The following is a 26,531-nucleotide window of genomic DNA, read 5'->3' as shown; positions in this document are numbered from 1 at the left end:
CCACACGACCTAGGTAACATTTTCGTGTGAAAATATAAGTTGATCTATAAAGAAAAAAAAAAATCTGTTTACCATGATATAATTGCTATTATTATAAGAATGTCATTAGATTAACATAGCTTGTTGTACTAATAGATCAATTAAGGCTCCCTCCATTATGCTAAAGATATGAATAAAGATTAAGGGTGATGTGAATAAGAAAATATTCCAAAGCTAAAATTAGAAAAAGAATTCATTTTGTGATAATTCAACAAAGTTTAAAAAATGGCTTGTAACACATTCGAAGATGGAGGTGACATAAAAAGAGTACATCTTGTTTCAAAGTTTCAAGGGATGATAAATCAAAAACTCGTAAGAAATTGATTTGTAATAAAAAAACTAGTAAGGTTCAAGGAATTAAGAATGCTTCATGACAAGGAAAATTAGCTTTTGTGGTTAATCTCCAATTCATGCATTGGGAGTTTTGAGCCGAGATCCAACTCCCGTTCTTCTCACCTAAATTTCACAACATCAACTAATGACCCTTATCCAACCAAGAGTAGCAATGACATACAAAAACAGATTAAAATCGATATCAATGATTATCGGCAAAAGTTAAGTAATACAAAATGATAAACGCGCATTAAAAAGAGCAAATATTCATTGAAGTTATTTCTTATCATGCTTCAGTATTGACTCTGGCATCATCTCTCAATGAAAAATGTAATTATCAAAAATTTTGATGAATACAAATTGTGGTTTCAAGTCCTGCTAGTCTGAGTAAAGCTCGCTATATCTTGCAATATAGCAACTGCAAGAAATCAACAATGAATGTATCAGGGTGTATACTATCTTCTACAAAAATCTGTGACAGTGATGAGGAATTGGATCCAAATCGTTCTTGACTATTATTTTCCATTTGTGGCAGAAAAATCTGGAGAAGGAAAAACAAGAACAGATATCCAAAAGTTTCAAGTCCTTGTCCCAGGTGGTCAGTGATGTATCCAAGCAATTTCAAAATTGAACAGCATCTGCAACTAACAAGTAACTAAAATTTACACGCCACGCCGACCATATGCAAGAATATGACCAATCATATTATTCACCTGAAAAACAAAACACAACAAAATGAGAACTTTTTGTCACATGAATTTCCATAGCCAGTTTATGCTCAAAAATAAACTAAGCTGGTTGCATTCTTCAACTTCACAGTGTCCATTGCTGGGGGCTTAGAACAGTCAGAAGTCCCAATACTGACACTCAGAGGTCATTTATTCTTATATGAGACAACCCTAGAAATGTCAGGAAACTGGCTGCTCCATAATGGAAGTTAACCTGGAGAATGTTTCAAGACTTTCAACTAATCCTCATCAACCACAATTTTGACTTCAGTTCTTGAGTAAGGGAGAAAACGCACTTCAACCTTATCCAACTTTGCTGTGTTTTAACCCACCCAAACCACATGACAACCAAACATCCTCTGGTTAACAAGAGGTCATTAATTTGTCTGTCTCAGTCAATTTGACATCATCCTTCTAATTTCTTAGCCGTCTAGATTAATCATGTATGCCACCTATATATAGCCATAGAAGCCCTAAACTATAGGCAAAGAGAAATAACAGAAAAGCAACATACATTCTTTAAGTTAGGTCATTTGACAAGAATTTTGCTAAAAAAACCATAAACATAGTTTAGTAGCTAGGATTTTTGCATCTTCAAAAACCAAATAATCTTTGGCTTTCTTGGTTACAAGTATCATTAGGGATTTTATGGGAAATTTTCCAAATTAATAACACTAACTACTAGAGTGACCGAATGAGTTTGAGAGGGATTGAGGGAATACAAAAGAAACGTGGCTTATTATTCTGGAATGGAGTCTTACTCCAAGTCGTTCTAATTATAATTTCTGGTTACTGAACAGTTAGTGCAAGTCAATGAGAGATGGAGCTAGGAGCATTTAACATACAAATCAAGAGGCAGTTTTCCTATGCTTCTATGTCTGATTTGGTGACTTGTCAGCTCTTTGGCAGGCATAAAATCAATACACCCTAACTTCATGACAACAAATGTATAATACACAATTAAATTAATAAGTCCGCTCTAACATACATACAATTATAACTTAGTCCCTGTGGCAGCTGTTTGCCTATGCAGCTCTTCAAAGAAAGAATTCTCATGCACTGATTTCACATCCAGCCAAGTTAGAGCTAATTTCTTTGATACAGTCACTTGGTAGAACGAGTAACCGTTAGAAAAGGCCAGACAAATTTGTTCAATAACACGCTCTTCAAAGAAAGTATTCTCATGCACTGTTTTCACACATCCAGCCAAGTTAGAGCTAATTTCTTTGATACACTCACATGGTAGAAAGAGTAATCATTAGAAAAGGCCAGACAAATTTGTTCAATAACACTATTGCTCGTTAGAAACTACTACACTATTATGTTGTCATCAACATATTACAATTAATATAAAATAAACTCCTGATTGTAATTAACACTACCCTTAGAGAGAGACAATACCCAATTTAGAAAGGTGGAGTAGACCTGACAAAGGGGCATTTGTTTTGGGTTAGGAAAGGGTAAGGGAATCGAAATAGTTCATTCCCATAGTGTTTGTCAGGTTCAGTTTATCATTCCCTTTCCTTCCTCCATCCCTCCCCCACCCCCCGGGTTTTCACTAACTCTCTCTCCTGTACCCACAACCCACCATACTCACTTTGTCACTGACCACCACACGTAACCACACCACCATTGCACTCAATCACCCGCCATTTAATCCCTCAACCAGCAAGCAACAACGCCTTACCAAACACGAAAAACACCTTCCATCCAACCCCTCCACCATCACTGATTCTCTATCTTACCAACCACCACTATACCTACCCACCCTCCACAAAAAAAAACACAACCACCACCCATAACCACCTTAACTGCCACAAAATCCACTCATCATCAATAACAGTCACAACAAAGCCTTAGTCAGAAAATGATTTGAGGTCGGCGAAAATGAATCCACAAAATCCACTCATGGTCCACCAAACCCCCCTCCCAAATCTTATACTCCCATGAAACCACCCATCCACCCACCTTAAAAAGCCTCCATCCACACAACTATTGTCAACTATGAACTATCCACCCAACCAACAAAAAAAAAAAAAAAAAAAAAAAACCACCACCACAAATCCCATATCCATCTTAATAACCACCCACCCACACAAGAACCCATATACTCCCACAAATCTAGCCAGCCACCTTAAATCCTTAATAAACCACCAACCATCCATCCAACTACCACAAAAGAACACACCAAACACCGCATCATCAAGAACCCATCTAATGCACCATGGAAAACATCCCCATGCCTTTAGTAAACCCACTCATACACCAATTCAACCACCACCATCAATAAAAATTATAAAATAAATAAATAGAGGGGATGAGAAATATCCCTTTTATTATTAATCATGGCTTTAAATGGTTAAATAACTTGACCATGAGTCATGACCTGATGTTTAAAACCTTAGTGAGTGGCCTATGGCCAGTGCGATGTTAGTGAAAAGGAAGGATAGGTGGGCCAATGGTATCATTGGGAGTAGAGTAGTGGTGGAGGTTGTAGATCTGAGAGATGCTTGAGGATTAGTGAAAGAAGGGAAAGGTGGAGTAGAAAAATAAAACCAAAATTACACCTTAAATCAAAGGGATTTTACTTTCCTTTCACCTTCTAGCCCTTTCTTGATTTCATTCCATTTACCCATGTGCAAACAAAATGCACCATAAGGTTGGTTTCCTAAAAAAAACCCATCCCTGTCTATCGCTTCAAGGCCTTCATCAATAACCACTAGGAGGGTGAAACAACCAGAGTCATGTATCAGGACCATATCAGTATCTCAATGACCAGTAAGCACTATGCAGCAAATTTTACAAACACAGCTACTACATCAATTACTGACCTACTTGTCATTTTATTCTAGAACTGTCATATCTACCACAAGACATGATATAAGATAGCTGCATGCATTTAAACCTCCCCAACTTTACCAATAGTGAATTCCATTAGTGTAGTAGGCTAGTAGCCTTTTCAACAACACTGCTATTCATTGGTTAATTTTCTAATTCTCGAAAGATCAGTACCTTCAATTCAAAACATAAAATTTCATAGCTAATCCTTGTCTCACTTCTCTAAAACCGGTTTCCACCTTTATCATAGTGCACTTTAGCTTGAAGTCATATTACAAAACAGAGAAACTTCTAGAGCTAACTCCCCTAAAAAGAATAACCAAGCCACAACATTTTTGAAATTATTTTGGGACCTTTGTCCAAATAAATGAATAGGTACTCACCCGAACCTTTCGAAGGAAGCCTAGACTAAACACAGAAATGAACATGAATACTGATTAGTGCCAAGAAGAAGAAAGTGAAGAGGCAATGTCTTCAACCATAATAACTCTCCTTATACACCCATTTCACCTCATTCATTCATGATTAGCAAGAGAAATGAATAGGGCAGGAATCTATCTTTTTTTTATTTTTTTTATTACTCCCTCCGTCTCCTTTTGATAGTCACTTATGGTAGATAATCATGGGAATTAATAAACATAAATAAGAAATAGCAAAAGTACATTGAAAAAGTAAATTTACATTGGGTATGCAAAAAAGTAGAGAGAGAAAGTAATTAAAGTACATGGAAAAGTAAAATTTACATGGAAAAGTTTAATTTGCACAAATATTTTTGCAAATGGGAGAGAATTTTGGTAAAAAAATAATATTAATGGTACTTGAAAAAAGCAAATGTGACTAACATTTTGGGTCACCAAAAATGGCATAAGTGACTATCAAAAGGGGACGAAGGGAGTTTTATTAATTTTTTTTTTGTTGGGGGGGTGAGGGAGTATCTTTGTTGAGAGAAAGAGAGATTTGAGCAAGATTGCATTAGAGAGGCAATTTACATTTCAACCTCCCCCATGCATAAAAGATAAAACCTACACTCTATTAGTCTACTACATGTATGCATAAACTTTTATTGATGATGAATGGCAACAAATGAATGTGATTTCGTGTAAGATAGAGCTTAATTGTTTAAGAGAGCAGTTGACTAAAGATTGCAAAGGGTTGAAGCTGTAGAAGTTTATTGGGATGTAAAGCAGTTTAAACCACATTGAAAAAAATATATCAACATGTCGCAGCTGATTTACCTGCCAATACTTGGAAACACAACGATCAACGCAACTAGTTTCACCGAGATTGAGATCGCCTTCCTTATACCTGAACAAAATTTTGAAAAGTTTAATTTGTCATAGATTTAGGCAACTCCAATTGGGAAACTTAAGAACTCCATAACAGAAAAAACGTCTAGAATTTTTTGTTTGTTTGTACATATACCTTTTCTCAACACATTTATTGAAGCAATTATGGGTAAGCCTGGATCAGAAACAAGAATATGTCAAACAAGAAGAATAGCAATAACAATTATAACCTAAAGTAACAAAAATATATGCTGGAGTGCATGACACAAAGAGTCAAAGACTAAGGCAATAAGCACCAATGATGGCTACATGCCTGCATAATAAGTAAAGCCATATTGTTCTTTGACAAGGCCGCCTCTATAATAATTGAGCCAGGTAACCATTTGTAAATGCCGAGAATATAATAGGTCACACTATAACTAATGACTTTGATTTTTAGAAAAGGTAAGGAAAAGAAGAGTAAAGTGATTTCCAAGTATATAAAATCAAGAGTGACATACTTGCTGAACAGTTCTACTCGATTTTCCATCTCACCTATTGCTGTGGCAATGATCTACACAAGTGCAGAGAGTGAGTAAATATTATGTATAAGCAATTAGTAAAATATTAACTAAAAAAACCCAATAATAAAATTGACAATTCTTCGTAACAATTACACATGCTTGAAATGATATCCCTTGCTTATCATTATTGTAAACAGGAAACACCTTCCTTTCATTTTTACCCATTCAGGCAGGCAATTGGTATTTGGGTCAGTGCCAAACCCAAACAGTTTATTTGCCTTGACTACATAACTTACAGAGAAAGTATCATCCATATAATGTCATATTAGTCTGAGAGTAACTAAAGTCAAAAGATATCAAGTAACTACAGCATTAATAACGCATACGGTCAACATCGAGCCTGGAGGAAAAAAACAAACCCACATCCCCAAATCAAATAACCGCTGTCCCTTAATGTTTCCCCAATTTCTTTTATAGTCTGTCCCTTTATGTTTGCTTCATACTTTACCCTCACACCAACTACATTGGTCCCACCACTTTTCTCTCTCATCAAATTTTCCCCACCAAAAATTTAAAAAGTGACTTAACCCCAAGGGGGCAAACAAAGGGGGCGGAGGGAGTAAATTATCTACTATGTTCTCCTATGACTGGTATATTCGATAGCAAACAAACAATAGCCAGAAAAGTAGCGCACCTTTTGCTTATGCAAGTCAAGTTTAAGGTCGTCCATCTTGACCTAGAATTCCAGAATCCAGATAGTTTTCACCAAGGTTAGCTTGTTACAAAATATGTAAATAAAAGCTGTGGGCATAAACAAAGAACCTCTTGCTCCTCAACAGTAGAAGGGACATTGCTGTTGGCCAATTCAGCCTGTAAAGCCATAACAAATCCATCAGAGAGAAACCAAAATCTAATTAACACTGACCAAAACAGAAGGTAGTTATGAAAAAAAGTAGCATACCTTTTCCTTATCCAAAGCAAGTTTATGGTCGCCCGTTAAAATCTAAAATTCAGATTATCTTCATAAAGGTTAGCTTGCTACAAAATGTGTTAATAAGAGTAAGGGAAAAATAATAAAAACCAATGTACCTCTTGCTTCTCAACAGTAGGAGGGGCATTGCTGCTGGCCATTATGACCTGTAAAGCCAGAACAAATCGATCAGTGAAATTGATTCCTATTAATTTTCACCAATTCATCGAATAAGGGTGACTAACAAAAGCAAGCACTCATTATCTTAGAGACAAAAGGCATTGACTAATGTCACGCAAAAAATACGCAACCAAAGACTCCCTGATTTCATAGCTCTGTATATATACTAGTTGCTTGAAATGACTAATGACATTTCCTCTCCCTTCTTCCCACTCCTTCCAGCATAAGAAGACCACCATTCATTCATCCAGAAATATTAGCAACTGCTTATTACTACAACAGAGTTTTATAAGGTGCTGAAATAACATGGAAGAATGATAAGGTATTCTTGCAAATTTATACAAAGTTTCTACCAGCAAAAAAGTTTTTATCCTGATTTTTTCATGACACGTTACCAGCTACTTTGTGTGGATCAAAATAAACAAGTCCCTCCATCAAAAAAAAAAAAAACAAGACCCTGACTATAATTTCACAAATTTCAACTGTTTGAACAACTAGTTTACCAGTGTTTCAAAAAAAAAAAAAAAAAAAAAAAAAAAAACAACTAGTTTACCAAACAATCTCTATACAACCAAGTTCACTTGTATATTTTTCCAAGCTTTTCGATCATACTGCCTACCAAAGAACATTTAGGTTCCAAAAACAACCAATCTTCAGTTTCATGTCCAACAAGTACCATTAATGTTTACTGTAAAAATTAACTTCTAAATACAAATACAACGAAAGTATAGTACGCAAGTCATATATGATGGAGGAATCGAGAATTCTAGAAATAACAAAACAAGTGCAAATACCCCAAAACACATCATTCTCTCCAGACTCCAATCAAAATAACAAAACAATCACAAGTTCAAGATCTCTTGACAGAAATTTCATCATAAAAACATAAATACACAATTAAACCAAAGTCACAACAAAGAATGTTCGATGTTCATAACTTCATATATAGGTCTCATTAAAAAAACACATAGTTTCAAGAATCCCAAGAAAGGAGAAAATTAAAGCTTCATTTGCATAGTTACTTCCTGCTTTTAATTGAAAGTTTCTGCAATATATTAGCAACCAAATTTAACTCAAATTATTCTAGCATAAAAATAAGAATAGCAAAATTCTAACCTAAGAGAGATTGAATTACAACAAATAGTAAAGTAATCAATCCAACCTAAATTGAATCAAATTAACATTACATTGTGAAATCGATAATCGACGATTAAAAGAAGAAGGAAAGAAAAATCTTACCTGAAAAAGCTGGTTTAATGGAGGGAAGAAAGCTCAGAAACTGCTTCAATGGAGAAATAAGGTTCCTTCTTCTGTATTTTCAGTGACTATTGTCTAGCGGCTGCTCAATGAAGTATACGTCGTGTGCAACAAGACAATCTTTTTAAAATGGCCGGGTTTCCACTCGGTAGCCCAATTTTAGCAGTGTTCGGCTGCTTCGGCATCTCTCAAGACACAATTAGACTTGTTAATTCGGGTTTACTAGTCGAGTTATGTTTAGATTTCGGATCATTTTGGTCATAATAAAATATGATAAACATTTAATAGGTTAGATCGGATTGATTTTGAGTCATTTGGGTCGGGAGCGGATTTTCTCTCTAAGAGTCGAATTTGGATTATGATTGGGAAAGATTATTGGGTCGGGTCAAGAATTAGATCTATCCAAAATGGATAGTTATATCCCTTGTAAAATTGTAAGTTTGATTTGTCACATCATTATTCCCAAACTTAATAAATTCAAGCTACTAAGCGCCTGTTCTCATACGATTATTTTCAATTCAGTTCAGCTCTAATAAGTTCAGTTCAGTTCAGCTCTAATAAGTTTGGTTCAAGCCAGTTCAGCTCTAATAAGTTCAGTTCAGTTCAGTCCAGTTCAGCTCCTAATTTTCTTCTCTTATAAAACATTCATTTCAGATCTAATAAGTTTAGTTCTGTTCAGCTCATTTCAGTCAATGAGAATAGACCCTAAATGAATGCAAAAAAGTTCTTTATAGTTACTAAACATAGCTCTTTGGCAAAGATGTTTAAGGAGAAAGTTCAAGTTTCTCAACATGAGCAACAAACTATGGAGTATGTTTTTCAAATGATAGATTCGTAAATAAAAATATTTTTTTTCGACATTAAATCTTCTAGGAGTAAATAAGTCCAAAATAAATACTTTGCTCTTGATTATGTATATCAATACACCACCCTTGTAAGGTATATGCATATTTCTTGTTGACTAAAATTTCTTACACACAAATTATTGATCAGTATTTCCTTGTGGATTAGTTCTCTTCATCTACAACTGGGGGCATAGAGATTAGAGACGATATAAGTAAGGCTCTATTGTCAATAAGATCTAGTAATAACACTGCACCTTATATAATGTCGTCTAATAAGATAAAGATATACAAGATAAATTTAGATAAGATCGATAATATAAAGACTAATAATATAAGAGAACTCATCCTCAAAGTAACCCTACCTAGTATAGAATTGATCCCTTAATGGTTGAAAGATGCAATCCTTCTCACCGGATCAAACCAATTAAATTTGACATATATGTTTGTCATCAGTTAACTTAACAAGCAAGTAAGTTTTTACGCGGAAACTTCTAGCGTAGTTCATGAGATAACAAGTCAACCACCAAAACCGGTGGTGAGCTTTGAATAATATGCAAGTCGATGGTATTTTAATCAAGATGTCAACCTGTCACATAATAAGATCAACCTCCAACATGCATATATAGTTGTAACTAACACTTCTAACTAACAGTTCTAAGTTCACAGCATAATTATACACAAATCACACTTTAACTTATATTCCTGGGATTAGTCACATCGACCAGGTACGAAATTATAAATTTTTACCTTTAATTACTTTTTTAATCATATTTTGTTTATGTAATTACTTTTTAAAGCTTGCATTTTCTCCCATTAAAAAATTGATAAACTATTCACGTACTAAAATGTTGAAGGAATAGAAATTTCGTATGCATACGAATATAATGTATTCTTTTGAATAAATAGATGTATTGTATACCAATTTAATGATTATAATTACTAGGTACAACATCTAAGCCGAATATTATGGAGTAATTAACATGTAAATATGTTGTTGAAATATGGTGTAAACTATGTAGTTTTTATTGCATCATATATGATCATAACTTTGTAATATGTTAAAATATTGGGAGGTAAAGAAGTTAATTAGAGATTTAAATTAACCTCGTAAAATAATAGCGATAATTATTTGATCATAAAGAACAATTTATTAAGAAAATGAATTTAGACTTAGTGTGAGGTGACCCCTTTGGTTGGAAGACTATTGCTGTCGGACAATGTGAGTATTTTTTATGACTAGAGATATAGAGTCTAAATAACATCTTAAAACAAAGATTGGGAAGATTTTTATACATAAAACACATCGTACGAATTAGTATTAATTTATTAGCGGAGAATTAAAGAAAAAAAGAGAGAGAGAGAGTTTAGAAGTAATACTAGGTTAGGTCCCGTGTCATACACGATAATTTAAAATAGCTACTTTTCAAATTAACAATATATATATATATGTGTGTGTGTGTGTTTGAAAGAATACGTATGCTATATGTATAAATCAATTGAATGTTAAAGAACAACAACAAAATTATTTGGAGAAAATAACATTATGAATGATCAACATGTATCTTTCTTAGCAAGTATTATTGAAATATCCATACATTATTACTTGATTGATATTATATTCATAAATTATTCAAAGAAATAACAAAAGCATTGTTTGTTTGTTTTGATATTTGTATTTCATTGTCTAAGTTTGTAGCTTTTATTACACAATTAAGAATAACTCTTGTTGTAATTAACATATGTAGTACATAAAATGTGTTTCCTAAAATAAGTACTCCATGTGTCATAAATTATGTGCTAAGAATATTATTTTCTTAAGTTCATAGTTGTCAATATGTTGTTTTATGGATAAATCTTCTATTATACTTTTTACGCAATTAGTACCTTAATAAATATGTTAAAGATTTGTTTTTTAAATTGATTTTTTTCCAAAAAAAAAAAAAAAAAAAAAACTAAGGACACACCAGAAGACGACACGTGTCATTGCTGGTGTGTCTTTTAGTATATAGTTATTGATTGATATGGCTTCATAAATCATAATCCAATTGTCCCATTTTTTTCTTTTAATTTTTTAAACGACAGTAAACCAATACTCCTTCTACAACTAAAAAACTGAAAACTTTATTGCTGAAATATTCAGTAAGACTCTTCGTTCCAACAAGTATTTTACATTATATTCCCTTTTTTTTCCTAGGAAGAGGTTATTAGTATACTGAATCAAGTAGTTCATGGATCTCTTGCATGTGTGTCAAAATCATAAGTACTTATTTATTAATTAGTTGACATATAACTATTGAATATATAAGGTACACATTAAATTAAATTTGCCAAAGTATGATAATGCATTTAAGTAATATTATATATAAATATATGGTTAAAGTTTATGAATTTTGACTATCGAACGGATAATATGACAATTATTTTGAGACGAAACTGTAGTGTGCATACAGTTTAAATAAAAAGTTTTATTGCTACGTACCATTGTACATAGTACAAAGTATACGTAATATGTATGTTGAAATAAGAAAAGATAGCATGAGTTAAGGGCCTACTCAAGGGATCTTTTACCAAAATGACTAATTTGACAAAAGTATTTACCAAAACGGCTAATTATAAATTTTAATTTCCAAACTAGCTAAATTTATTTATTTGAAGTGATATTATTTATTATTTATATTCCTTTGAACCGTTCAGTTCATTTTATGTTTTTTTTCTTTATTTAAAAAGAATTAGTTTTTTTTTTAAAAAATTTTGGTTTTATTTAAATTCTAATGCCATAGTTTAAAATATCTCATTAATTTGAACACAGAACAATAACAACCAACATAATATATATGCAGCAATTCTCAATTTTTAAAAAAGTTACACAACATAAACAATCACTCAAAAAAATGATCCAAACTTCCAATCAACCAAAAAATAATAAAATACAACTATTTTTTTAACACTTAAAAATAGAAATAAATATATGTAAGTTTGATTTATCATACACATTAAACAAAAAAAAAATAGTCCTACTAGCCGACATTAACAAAGAGTATACAATTAATAGACATGAAAAAGATGAACAATACCTTAAAATCTCTTATCATCGTATAAATTTGCGGTAGACTTGATAGAACAATACTACTTGAAATTCCAAATTTTTGAGATTGATATTATCAAGACAAAAAATTAGTGCTTATAATTGTTTTTTTTTTATTTTTGTTATCGAAATTAGGGTTATGCGAGTCTGCGACTGTTTACGTTCATCTTAGTTTTGTATATTGCTTAAAGTTGTTTTGGTAAAAGATCCCCTACTCAAGTTCAAACATATTAAGGGTTTACCATGCTAAATTCACAAAACCAATAATTTTAACAAATTTTGGAATCTTGTTTAAGTTATTACATGTACCAAAGGCCCATAATCTATATACAAAGTATATTTTTGGTTTTGGTTTATATAGGAGCCAAGGCCAAAGTACACAGGTGAATGGGCAATACTCATGTATTAATCGAGATTCAATCCTGGTATTTTATACCCTACCTTCAAAGATTTTATCAATTAATTGCATTGATGCATAAATGAACAAATAATACTACTCGTAATTTATATATTGTTGATTTTGTGTTGGACGAGTGTGTATAATTCTGTATATAGATAATTAGATGTACACACCACAAAAATAAATCAACAATATAACACATAACTACATAAATTATTTTTAATTGAAAAGGACCCTTTGTAATTTTTTTTTTTTTTTTTTTTAGGGAGTGAATCACTATTTTTGTGCTTTATCCATGCAATGCAAAATTGATGTTCACATTCATGACACTAGCTATGTATATATACTTGTATTATATATCAAGATTATTTACCAATGGTGTTATATCAATTTAGGAAACAGGGGCTTGAAGTGGATGATTTTACATGGATAGAGTGCATCAAACTAGTGGTTCACAAATGTCTTCAGGTTAGTTTTCTTTTAAAATCTATTGTGTGATTGTTTCTCTTGTTCCTAGATAATTGACTACATCGATCTAATTTGAGTAATAAGTCAAAATGAAATGAAATAATATTCATACTATATACATCCTTCAACCTTGGGTCATATGATGCAATTCAAAATATATGTCAAATTATGGACCTTGTGATCTCAAAGTCATCACGAGTCTGTCTGCTACTGTGCTACAATTACAAATGACATATATTTTAAATACATGAAATTTAATTTCCAAACATCTAAAAATTTATGTGGCTGTTAATTACGATTGAACGGAATAATTATTAACGTTACTAAATACTCGTATTTTTAATTTAAGGTGGAGAAATGTCAAGTGTGGAGGGACTAGTAGATGACATCCATAGCATGTGTATCAATGTGTGTCAAAAACGACCATCCATCTATAGAGTTCCCGAACATCTTCGAAAGCTCAATGAAAATGCATACACACCTTGGCACGTCGCAGTCGGCCCTTATCACCATAGAAGTCACAAATATACAATTATGGAGGAACACAAGATGGTTTATACCAAGGCTTTGATTTGTCGTCGTAGGGCTGCTAACAACAATGCTCAAGTAAACAAAGAGGAGATTGATGAATATGTTAAGGAGGTCGAGAGACTTGAAACAAAATCGCGGTTAAATTATGCTGAAAAGATTGAGTTTAGCAAGGAAGAATTTGTTAAAATGTTGCTTATTGATGGGTGCTTCATAGTCGAATTCCTCTGTAGAAAAATAAAAATATTGGCCAAGTTCGAGGATGAAGCTATGAAAAACTATGATCAAATGTATAAATTTATCAACATGACCTACAATGAAGTGAACTTGAAGAATGATTTTATACTAAAAAGTACAAGAACAGCTTTTGAGGTTAGACGTGATCTTACTTTGTTGGAGAATCAACTTCCTTACTTTGTCCTAGAGAAATTGTTCGATTTCACATTTTCGAGTAAACCAAATAGGCCAAACTTCAAGGCGATTGTGTATTGTGCATTTAGAACCTCGATTCCTAACATTTCACACATCCTAAATGAAGAGGATATTGCTCAAAGAATTCAACTAGAGCCTGAGACTACCGCGCATTTTGTTAGTTTCTTAAAGAGTTGTTGCGGTCCTTCAGTAGGACACGACGAGGCTGAGGCTGAGGCTGAGGCAGGGGATTATTTCACAGCAGACGCAAACATTATGGTTGATGAACAAAGGATAAGTATAAATAATGCACAAGATGAAAATAAGAAGATAGAATTCCCTTGTTTATGTAACATGAAAACACACGAAATTCGTGTTCCTAGTGCAAGTGTACTAGCTAAATCAGGGGTCTTGTTTACGAAAATGGATGGTTAAACTCCGATGTTGCACATGAACTTCGATCCCAAAAATGGTGTGTTAAAATTACCTGTTCTGATACTGTGGCATCACACCGAAACATTCTTTAGAAATATAATGGCATACGAGCTCTACAATCATACCGCGAATTACAGCAAAAATGTATGAGTCAGTGACTACATGTGCTTCATGGATGACTTGATCAACTCTAAAGAAGATGTCGCGGTACTAGTGAAGAGTGGGATCATTCAGAACTGGTTGGAATCGGATGAAGTTGTAACAGACTTGTTTAACTCAATTACGAAACACATATTGGCAGACTATTCATCCTATTCTGATACATGTAAACAGATGAATGAGTTTCGTAACAAGTTTAATGTACGTCAATTGAAAGCAGTCCTTAAACAGGACTATTTCAATCAACCATGGGCTGTTGTTTACTTCATCACTGGAGTTATCATTCAAACAACCTCCTCCATTATCGAGGCTGTTACTAGTGTTCAGGACTCTAAACGACATCCTTCGTAAACCAGGCCATATACTTGATTAGTACGGATGACTACCATAGAATTTTAATATACGTATGAGTACTTGTGAAAGAATTTTATTTGCTACCATTTAATTTGTGTATCTTGTATCGTCTGAGGTTTGAGCTAAGAATCTGTATCCCATGGATGATGTACGAGTTAATGTTCCTAAAAATATTGATTACTTTGTACTCTCTTTGATCCTGTTAATGAAAAGTTTGTAGTTACAAGTTGTGTACCCTGTTATAGATAGATTAAAAGTTGGACACAAACTTTTTTATGTCTCCCTTTCTTCTTGACTTATATAATAAAGATAGATTTAACTTAATAAACACAATTAAACCCTCTAATTAATGTATATTGGATTGAGTAATATTTTTATAGAATTGAAAAGTATAACACACCCATATACTTGTATCTTGATTGGTTCAACCTAATATAATTAGCAACTAGGCACTAATGTATGTTCATAATGGAATCTTTATATTGTAATTTTTTATTTTTTTTGGTGTTTAGAGAGCCACAAAGGCGGGTGATGAGAATCGATCCTAGGATCACCTGGGACCAGGAGGGGAGCTCTAACCACTTGAGCTATCCCCCCCTCTCATCTTTATATTGTAATTGAAATGTCGTTATTGAGGATTGAGTTGTATTTTTATGGAAAGTATTATAATCATAATTTGATAGGTTCAAACTGCGTGCTCAAGCTGTTTAAGTTTGCAACTAGACAATAATATACAGTACGGAGTATTGTTTAATTAACATGTATTAGGAGTTGAACCGAAAATAGAATCAACTACCTTAAAATACAGGTACAAACATTATTTTCTTAAAAAAAAAAGTACAACATTATTTGTTTTTTTGGGGGGAATAGATTTTAGTGCCAACTCTACAACTCAATTTACTCAAAATACATGTTAGGTGTATTAGTAAAGCTCTAAATAACACAGCACAGTCGGCAGAACAACTCCATTAGTTGCATGCTTCATGCTTAATTATTACTTGTATTAAGAAATTAGGATTAAAAATGAAATAATTTGAAGTTTAATCAGTCAAATTTAACTAGGTCAGTCTCCAAATAGAAGCTTCGCTGAAACTCCGATCCCCTACGTCAAACGAAAATGGAAGTAGTCTACAGAATTCATTATTTTTGAGAGGTTTACTACTTATTATGAAATGAAGGAGTATTATAACTGAAAGAGGAATTGTTAGGAAAATAATATTATATCGTGTGAATTGAAACTAATTGTCTTATTAGATTTGATATCTATATAAAATACTCTCTCCGTCCTTTTATCAAAGTCTCATTTCTAACATTTATTATTCACATAATAAAGAGAAATAAAACTTTAATAAAAGGACGGAAGAAGTATAACATATAACTAGCTTTTTGGCCCGTTTAATGCACGAGTTGTTTCTTAGGTTAATTATTTTCATATGTAGGAAGATTGTTTCATTTCTAAACTTAAAAGAAAAAAAGAGAAAGGGTAGAACCGTGAAAGAAGATGAATGAATTTAGTTAGACATATACACGTGAAGATTGTGGGATATAAAATGACATATTATTTTAAATTATATTTAAAGTCTAGGAGATGAAAAGACAATTTTTATTATAATTTATATGTTTATGTAATGTGTATTAATTAAAACATTATTTTATTATGGTGGAAATGAAACACTTCATTTTCTTACTTGAATTTACAAGTTGTATAATACATAAAGATTTAAACATAAATATAAAGAGAGATGACATGTGGCATATAGGGTGAATAGTGATTTGTGAATTGTGATGCCATGTGTAAAATTTGTGATTTGTGTTTTTAAATACTAAGTATAGAAGTATAGATTCTCTAGTCTACTCCTCCAATGACCAATTGGATATTTGGATATGTGATGCATAACCCTAGCTACTAGACTTTTAGCCTGTACATTCTCCCTACTCCTATTGTTAGTATTTATTGTGAAATTTTAGCCAAATAATGACAACAGGCAACTTTAATCCAAAAGTTAACAAAACAACAAAACTTTTATCTCCCTACTAAGTGTTGATACTTTATTTTAATATGGAGTACTTATATGTCATTTCATGCATTCAAGTAACTAAACAACCACAAGATATAAGCTAATTTCACCAAACAATTTTGTACAAACACCTCTTATAGTTAATCAAAGCAAATAATTGAGGGAGGTAATCAAACCAGCCAATGCACGATCTGAGCAACCAACTACCCGTCAAGTAAAAAAAAGGCAAGCTAAAGAAAAATTGTTAAAATTAGAAAATTATGGGTCTGTTCACTTCAGCTTAATTTCAATTCAGTTCAGCTCTGAATTTTCTTCTCTCATAAAATATTCATTTCACTTATATTCACTTCAATTCAGTTCAGCTTTAATCAGTTCAGTTCATTCAGCTCAGTAAATGTAAACAGGCCCTAAGTATGTCTGTGAATTGAGACTAATTGTTTTAAATTGAAGAAATATAGAAAATTAAAACCAGGCCATGGAGTATATACTATACATGCAATTCTCTAGTCTACTCCCTAATGACCACTTATTGGATATTAACCCTAGCTACCATACTAGAGTAACTAGATTAGGCCCCGTTCACTTCATCTTATTTTTGCTGAAGTGAAATTATTTTTACTAAATTGAAATTATTTTTGCTGAACTTAAATTATTTTTACGGAAATGAAATTAATTTTACTGAACTAAAATTATTTTTGTTAAACTGAAATTATTTTTACTGTTTTCTATTATATTTCTTCTTTAAAGTTATTAATTTTTACTGAATTCAAATTATTTTTATTGAATTTTATTTTTTTAAGGTAAAGTGAACATGGCCTTTACTTGTATGAAGTACATGGTTTCAAGGACCAATATAATTAATATAAACATACTCAATTCCTAGTCTTATTAATAGGTATTTATAGGAATTCAACAAGATTGCATAATGACTATTTTTTTCCTCCAAAAACTTAATTGAGATTATATAGTGTGTGATATTATACTAACTAGTATGAGAATTTTCTGCGCATATTCTAGATATATCAACCTTATACAAAGTATTCTCTTATCAACTCCATCACCATCATTCTTATGTATTTAATACAGTGCGTACTTAGTCGATTGAAGCAATAAAGTAATTAAGGAAGAATTTTTCAAGGTGGTAGCTTAGAATCAAAGAGAAGATTAAAATAAAATAAGAGGGGTGAGGAAATCTCGAGGAAAGTGAGAAAGAAAAGGCCAAAAGAGATTCAAAGAACTCTCTTATAAAAACGACTAATAGAAAGGTAAGGCATGTCCAAATACAAGTATTTATACACAAAAGAGCAATTGAGCTCCAATTTCTTTTCAACAATAAATATACTTCCCTTTTTTTTTTTCTCTATTAGATTTGCTCAATTGTTGTTAAAAAAAAAAAAAAAAAAAAAAAAAAAAAAAAAAAAAAAAAAAGATTTGCTCAATCTATTGGTAGAGTCATAGAAACAATAATTTCCTATCTTTATACACACTTTTTCAAAACAACATACGGAGTAATACGCAGTATGGTACAAATTATCCAATAATATATTAGAAAATCTTATCTTGTATTTTGACCCGACCCGATCCATTGGTAGAGTCATAGAAACAATAATTTCCTATATGTTTTAAAAAAAAATCAATAAATTCCTATTTTTATACACACTTTTTCAAAACAATATACTGAGTAATACACAGTATGGTACAAATTATCCAATACGAGTAATATATTAGAAAACCTTATCTTGTATTTTGACTCGATCCGAGTCCAAAAATAAGTTAAAAGATCAGGAAAACTACATATATACAGAATTTAAAAACATTTGTTGCTTATTAGACTTTTTTTTTTTTTTCTTTTTTTTTGGGAGGAAATTTGATTCTATAGCTGTATTCATTTTTTATACGTAGTATATATTTTTTTTTCTCTGATTTCCATCTAATTTAACATTTTACCAGAATAAAGAAGTGTAAATTATAATACTTTAGTATCTGATTTTTTAATTACTATCATTATTTTTGTAATAATCAGTAAGTGTGGGATGTATAGAGTCGTAAATTAGTATGAAAAATGTGCTGCTAATTTCTCACTAATTATGTATGGTTTTATGAAAATACTAACATAAGGATCGGATGAGTCTATTTATATCTTTCTTAAAGATCTGATTTATTTTTTATGAACAGCTAGATCGAGTTTATGACCAGTTTAACCACTTCTCTGCCATCAGTTCGATCTGCAATCACATACAAACAGCAGTGGTTAATCGTGGCTAGAAAAACTCGACGAAAGGGCTGAGCAAACCACAATATAATGCAAGCAATCAAGCTCATCAATAAGGACTTCCCTGGTAATAATGTTGGTTTCAAATCTAATTTCAAATTACTGCTAAGGCCCCGTTCACTTCACCTTATTTTTTCTGAACTGAAACTATTTTTACTGAACTAAAATTATTTTTATTAATTCTTTGTTCTTTAAAGTTATTGATTTTTATTGAAATGAAATTATTTTTACTGAACTGAAATAATTGTAAGGTGATATGGACATGGGCTAAGTTATATTTGCAGGCGTTGTTATGTAAATTAAATTTGATATTTGTAATGATATTCCCATGCTAATAAAGCAATAATTTTATGTTAGCAGGAGAAACATCTAAGCCAAGTTTGGCACTACTCATTAATGCAGCGTGTACAAAATTATTTGTTAAACAACCATGTATTTTCAGAGTTCCTGAACATTTAAGGAGACTGAATGAAAATGCATACACTCCTTTTCATGTCTCAATTGGTCCTTTTCACCACAGAGATGACAAGTATAGTGTCATGGAGGAACATAAGTTGGTATACGCAAGGGATTTGATCAGACGACGTTTTTGGGGCTCGAAAACCAGCAATGTTAGTGATCAGAAAGGAAAGGTAACTACACTTGAAGAAGAGATAAAAGTTTATGTCGAGGAGGTGGAGAAGCTTGAAGTTGAGGCGCGCAAAAGCTATGCTGAAAGCATAAAGCTTAGCAAGGAAGAGTTTGTTGACATGCTACTTATCGATGGGTGCTTCATAGTTGAGTTCCTATGTAGGAAGATCCGAAAGCTGTCATACTTGGAAATTGAAATGGAATCGACAAGTAAAGAGCTAGGAGAAACAACAAGAGCTTGTGAATCGACGAAAGTAGGGGGAACGTTTAATGGGATGTATAAATTCATTGAGGAAGTTTATGAAGATTGGGAGCCTGCAAATGATTTTATATTTCAAAGCACGAGAACATCCTTTGAAGTTCGACGTGACCTTACTTTGCTAGAGAATCAACTTCCATATTTTGTCCTTGAACACATATTTGAGTTCACATTTTCAAAGGCTATTGAAGAATTCCTGAAAAATCAAGTTTTTAGTTCAGAAGATGTACCAAAATTTCATGACATTGTTTATTGTGCATTAAGGACGTCGATTCCTAATACAACACACGTCTTAACTAGAGAGGATGTCGATCTAAGAACAAAAAATCCTGAAATGACTGCTCATTTTGTTAGTTTTCTAAGGATGTGCTGTCTACCACCTCAAATCATCTCAGGCAAAGTGAAAAAGGCAGAGCAAAGTGGTGTTTTCACATCAGATGAAAGACATAACACAAAAACAGCGAAAAAAATCACTGCAGACCAGGTCCAAGATGAGGAAAGCACTTCCTCAGGAGCCAAACAGGAACAAAGGATAAACATCAAGCATATGAGAGAGTTTCCATGTCTTTGCAACATGGAAACACCACATGACATTCGAGTTCCAAGTGTAACTCGACTTGCAAAAGCCGGTGTTCTGTTTGAGAAATCATGTAGTGAAACTCCACTGCTGGAGATAAAGTTTGACAGTAAGCGAGGGGTATTGAAGATGCCACCTCTGACAATGTGGCATCACACCGAAACATTTTTCAGGAACGTCATGGCACATGAGCTGTACAATCATACAGCTAACAGTGGGAGCAGATCAGTTAGCGACTATATGTGCTTCATGGACGACCTGATCAATTCCAAAGAAGATGTCGCGCTGCTTGTGAAGAGTAAAATTATTCAGAACTGGTTAGAGTCTGATGCAGTGGTAGCAGATCTGTTTAATTCTATCACAAAGCATATACTGGCAGACTATTCATCCTACTCAGACACCTGTATGCAGCTGAACAAGTTTCGCGGCAAGTATAATATACGTTGGTTGAAGGCAATCCTTCAACAAGAGTATTTCAGCCAACCATGGGCGATTGTATATTTCATCACTTTGGTGGTCATACAAACTGCTGCAGCCACCATACAGGCTGTCACTACTTTCACCTCTAAGAAGTAATAAATCATGCTTCTGTATTCAAGTTTTAAAACAAAAGTTAGTGTACATTCTTTAAAAGATTTCAGCCAGGATAAACTAAATCCTTGCAATCACTTTGCCTTTAGTTAATAAACAACAGTTAGTGCTAGCAGACATACAAAGTTATTCCAAAAAAATCAAACACTTAAAATTATTGTAACAAACTCAAATATACAATCTAGTTAGTATATATATTCATGTAATAGATGGAATCAGGAAACACTACTTGTAACTTATTCATCTCCACTGTCGTATTGACAGAGTGATTGGAGAGCCGCCGTATCTTCCTTTGAAACTGGTACTGGTTTCCTCACCACCATGAATTTGACTCTCTGAGCCGGAGCCATCAAGGTAGGTTGCTGCTTACCTTCTGAAGTTTCGTCGTCTTGAGTTAAAGTACTGATGGTCGTTGAAAGTTTGAGTTTCTTGACACTGAAATTATTTGGTATCTCATCACTGTCATCATCATCATGAATCTTAACTACCTCTTCTACTCATTATTTCTCTCTAGGGCCTGGAACTCAAAATTCTTAGGCCCAAAATACCCAAATTTATTTCCACTTTAATTTAGGAAAATTTGAAAAAAAAAAAAAAAAACCCTTTTAAAAGCTTTTTTGTTAAAAAAAATAATAAAAATAATTTACTCAACTGCTATTTGTCGCTCCCAATTTACCAGGTAACGCTCCCTTTTTGACTTGAATGGACCACTATGCCCTTTATGCAATTTGTGTTATAAAAAGGACCTTGTTCCCCATTTGGACACCATACATGAAACGGTCCCCTCACTTCACGACATTGCTGTCCCGAGCCTCCCAAAATCGGTCCCCACGGCCTTGCAACCAAATCGGTCCCCACGACCACCTAAATGTTCTATTTTTAAAAATCGTGAAATTTTCCGACGGGTCTTGGGTCATGGACGGCGAGTGGAACATACGTACGCCGGAGAATGCGTCGGATCATTCTGTAAGTTTTTATTTTTATTTTTTATTTTCGGTAATTAGGACATCCGCCTAAAATTTCCGGATGTCCTAGGTACATCCGCCTAAAATTTCCGGATGTACCATGGAACATCCGGAAATTTCAAGCGGAAGATGGGATCCGCCTAAAAAATCCGGATGTTCCATGGTACATCCGGAAATTTTAGACGGATGTACCAAGGGACATCCGGAAATTTTAGGCGGATGTCCCTATTCATATTTTTTTTAAAATGTTAAGTACGTTTATTTAATTTTTGTTATGTTTATTAAGTTTTTTTTTGATGTATTTTTTTTTCGTGGTCTTGTGATTATTGTTGTGATTTAGTATTTGATAATTAATGTAATTTTGTTGTATTAATATGATTATTAGTAATATGTTTATTTTTTGTTTCATTATTATTATTATTATTTATATTATTATTATTATTATTGAAAATATTATTATTATTATTATTATTGTTATTATTATTATTATTATTATTATTATTATTATCGTAGTTGTTGTTGTTGTTGTTGTTGTTGTTGATATTATTGTTGTTGTTGTTGTAGTTGATATTATTATTGTTGTTGTTGCTGTTATTTTTATTGTTGTTGTTGTTGATATTGTTATTATTAATTAGTAGAAATATAATTTTAATATTATTATTATTATTTATTAATTAATTAATGTTATGGTCTTATAAATTGTTTTGTAGTTGTTATTATAATTTTTTATTATCATTAATATTGTTATTGTTTTGTATTTGTTGTTATTGTTATTAGTATTGTTATTAGTATTGTTATTATTATTATTATTATTATTATTATTATTATTATTATTATTATTATTGTTTTTATTATTATTATAATTATAATAATAATAATTATTATTATTATTTTGACATAAAGCATGTTTTGTTTAATTTGTATAGGATATGGAATCTGAGGAAGGCGGTGACGGTGTAAATTATAGTGGTAATTTTGTCACCGATACGTTTTTTCCTACATTTGACGATGCAGTTACATGGGCTGATGGTGTTTCCATAAAATTGGGATTTATATTGGTGAAATCGTCTTATAACAAAACCAGAGATGGTCGGCCGTATCGGTATTTGCGATGTGATCGGTCACGAAGGAGCAAGCCGAGAGATTTGGAGAACGCGATACGGAAGGACACCAAAACCAAAGCTAATGGTTGTCCATTCTACATCAAGATATATTATGATGTGAGCACCGAAAGTTGGAAGATCATTGCGAAAAATGATCACACCGGGACACATAACCACCCAATGATTGTGTACCCAGAGGGTCACCGTAAAGTGAGCGGATTGAGTCCGGGTGCAAAACAGGTTGTGCAGGACATGACAAAGTCCAAGGTTGCTCCCCGTAACATCATGTCCACTATTGCCGAGCAATTTTCTGATGATCATCCAAACATCCGACACATTTACAATTGCCGAAATGACTTCAGGATGGAGATGTCTGAAGGAAGAGGAGTTGTTCAGCAATTTCTTCATCTGGCGAGAGAGAGTAAATACATTTACTGGGTCACGAACGATGATCACAACGTTTTGCAACATGCATTTATGGTGCACCCGATCATGGTCAACATACTTCGCACATACCCACATGTCATAGGTATGGATTCTACTTACAAGACCAATCGATATAACATACCTTTCTTTGAGGTTGTAGGCGTGACACCGACAAACCAGAAATTTCTAGTTGGATATGTTTTCATGCGCAACGAGTGCACGGCTAGTTATCGGTGGGTGTTGCAGAGATTAAGGGAGTTGATTGGGTTTGATATAGAGCCATCTGTATTTATTTCAGACCGTGATCTTGGGCTTTGTGCGGCTTTGAGAGAAGTCTTTCCAGGGACGTCACATTTACTCTGTCTATGGCACATCAACAGAGATGTGGAGGCTAAGGTGACGAAGATGTTTGGAAACAAGACGGTTGGTGTCAGTTTTAGAGCTGGGAGATGGTTCAAAATCATGAATGCAACAACACAGGCGAAGTATGATCGTGCTCTAACTGCCATGCAAGTGAGGTGGGGAAAATATCCGGAAGTGATTCAGTATGTTCAGAGAACATGGCTTTGTCATAAGGAGAAATTTGTGAAATTTTGGACGAACCAGATTCTTCGTTTTGGTAACACCACCAACTGCATAGTTGAGAGCCAACATTCAGCAGTGAAAACTTGGTTTGAATCATCCACAGGTTAGTTGTATGATTTTATTAGTTGTTCTCGTTGTTACGTAATTGTAATTGTATTTGAATTTACTAATTAGAATCATTGGCAGGTGCTTTGGATACCGTATGGGCCCGAGTCCATTGTCATATTGGTAATCGCATCATACAAATTCGTAATGAGTTGGAGGCATCAAGGTCTAAAATTGGTCAGATGTACAGACAGTTGCCACTGCCACGTATGAATGGCAAAGTGTCAACATTGCTTGAAAGTTCTGGATAAGGAGACGAAAAGGATGTGGGATTTGAGTTACCAGGTCCATGAACGGTGCGGATGTGCTATGCGTGTGACCCATGGTCTTCCATGTGCTTTCCAGATACATGATTCGATAGTTGCACAGGCAGGATTGTATAGCAGCCAAATTCATTCTTTCTGGAAGATACTGGTTATTGGTGATGGTGTTAACATTCTTGAAGTGGTAAATGATTCGACCGAGGAGGCTGCACATTTTCGGTCCCTAATCGACGAAGTCATGGAAAGTGACCCGGCCGTACGTCGAAATGTAACGCGAATCATTGAAGAGGAGCTACATCCAGATCATTCACACCTTGAAGAACCACATATCAACCTTAACACTCGTGGTCGACCGAAGAGAAATAACACTAGGCGTGATCGTAGCTATTTCGAGCATGTGAACCGTCAACACACTCAACGTGGTGGTGACCCAGAACCAGGTAATACTAAAATTCTATATTTAATATAAAAATATGTAAACTTAATACTTGTAGCTTTACTAATAATTTATCTTTTAATTTTGTGTTGTAGATCCAACTGACATTAGTCAATGCAGATATTTGAACTTGCTTCCAGCCCCAATGTTGCCGTACATTACGTTTTGGAAGGATGTCATCGGTGATGGGAACTGTGACTTTCGTTGTGTCGCTGACTTCTTCTTTGGCGATCAAAATCAGTGGATTGACGCTCGGGAAACAATAGCGAACGAGATCGCTGGTCATCCTGCTTTGTACGAACGGATTTACGGGCTTGGGCGACTTTGGATGAATGTGGAGCGTATTCGATGGGATGGTGGGGCTGTCGGGGAGCGACATTGGATGGTTACAATTCAAGATTTATTTCCTATTGCTACGTGGTTCAACGCAAGGGTGATTTGTCTCGGAGTAGGCCTAGTACCAACTTGCTACTACCCATGCATCACAGTCTTACCGCTTAGGGCACGCAATGGGGTTCGGTCACCGACTCGAGAGTTTGTGATTGCTACAGTTGGTGGATCACATTTTATCCGTCTTGACCTTGTACCTGATTCACCACTCCCGTCGATCGCCGGTTGGTGGACGGAACACCACGAGGATAGTGTCAATGGATGGGATCAAGCATATCAAGAGTCTTCGGGACACAACACTGAGGAGTGTATCCAACTGAAGGACCAGATAGAGGACATGGTCCGGAAGGGATACTTGAAAAAATACATCGCGGATCACCGCGAGAAAAAAGAATCCGAGAAGTCAGCAAAGGACTCTCGGCAAGACCTCGACTTCCCCCAGAAAAACAGTAAAAAGCCGGAGGGGAAATTCCCTCCGATCAATGTTATCTCGGGAGGAATATACTCTCGGAGGGAGCACAAGCGACACCTTAGAGCTTTGACTCACCAGGTGAACAACGCTGACATTCAATCTCCCCAGTCGCTGGTGCCGAACATGACATTCACAGCCGCCGACTGCCGGGGGATTACGTTCCCTCACGAGGATCCGTTGGTGATCATCGCCACGGTGGCCAACCACGACGTCAGTAAGGTCCTTGTTGACGGTGGCAGCGGAGCAAACATTCTGTTCCGAAAGGCCTACAATCAAATCAAGCTGAAGCCCAAGCATCTTACGCCGGTACCCTACCCGGTATCCGGGTTCAACGGGGCTTCAACTTATCCAGATGGGAAGGTGACACTTCCTGTCACCATCGGCTGCGATGAGGCAGCCAGGAACATCATGATTGAATTTTTGGTAATTGACGCTCCTTCAGTATACAACGTGATTTTGGGGAGACCCATAATTCACGAGATCCAAGGGGTCGTCTCAACTTATCATCAGCTGATGATTTACGTCTCAGACGCCGGCTTCCCCAAAAGGATACAGGGCAACCAAAAGGACGCCCGAAGGTGCAACTACCTCAAGCCATCCAGTAGCCGCCCAGATGACGA

General features: G+C 34.1%; 3 protein-coding genes and 1 pseudogene across 3 annotated transcripts; 3 read left to right on the top strand and 1 right to left on the bottom strand.

Annotated features, from left to right (window-relative positions):
- Positions 1-612: 612 nt before the first annotated feature.
- LOC110690697 (mitochondrial import inner membrane translocase subunit TIM10-like) lies at positions 613-8,294 on the bottom strand. The gene is made up of 9 exons (XM_021867567.1): positions 8,117-8,294; positions 6,817-6,864; positions 6,689-6,730; positions 6,550-6,597; positions 6,422-6,463; positions 5,725-5,777; positions 5,361-5,399; positions 5,174-5,243; positions 613-1,085 (listed from the first exon to the last, which is right to left on the bottom strand). The coding sequence occupies exons 2-9, from the start codon at positions 6,856-6,858 to the stop codon at positions 1,035-1,037; spliced, it is 387 nt and encodes a 128-aa protein (XP_021723259.1). The 5' UTR covers positions 6,859-6,864; positions 8,117-8,294; the 3' UTR covers positions 613-1,034.
- A 4,995-nt stretch (positions 8,295-13,289) lies between these two features.
- Positions 13,290-14,816, top strand: LOC110690787 (annotated as a pseudogene).
- Positions 14,817-17,980: 3,164 nt separating this feature from the next.
- Positions 17,981-22,299, top strand: LOC110690696 (putative UPF0481 protein At3g02645). Its single transcript, XM_021867566.1, has 2 exons — positions 17,981-19,176; positions 19,470-22,299. The coding sequence occupies exons 1-2, from the start codon at positions 19,140-19,142 to the stop codon at positions 21,149-21,151; spliced, it is 1,719 nt and encodes a 572-aa protein (XP_021723258.1). The 5' UTR covers positions 17,981-19,139; the 3' UTR covers positions 21,152-22,299.
- A 761-nt stretch (positions 22,300-23,060) lies between these two features.
- On the top strand, positions 23,061-24,601 carry LOC110690786 (protein FAR1-RELATED SEQUENCE 5-like). The gene is made up of 2 exons (XM_021867676.1): positions 23,061-24,348; positions 24,432-24,601. Exons 1-2 carry the CDS (start codon positions 23,061-23,063, stop codon positions 24,599-24,601), a joined length of 1,458 nt encoding a protein of 485 aa, XP_021723368.1.
- The last annotated feature ends 1,930 nt before the right edge of the window (positions 24,602-26,531 follow it).

This window comes from Chenopodium quinoa, unplaced genomic scaffold (assembly GCF_001683475.1).
Source record: "Chenopodium quinoa cultivar QQ74 unplaced genomic scaffold, ASM168347v1, whole genome shotgun sequence".
NCBI lineage: Eukaryota > Viridiplantae > Streptophyta > Magnoliopsida > Caryophyllales > Amaranthaceae > Chenopodium > Chenopodium quinoa.
This window is presented reverse-complemented; position numbering and strand designations above follow the sequence as displayed.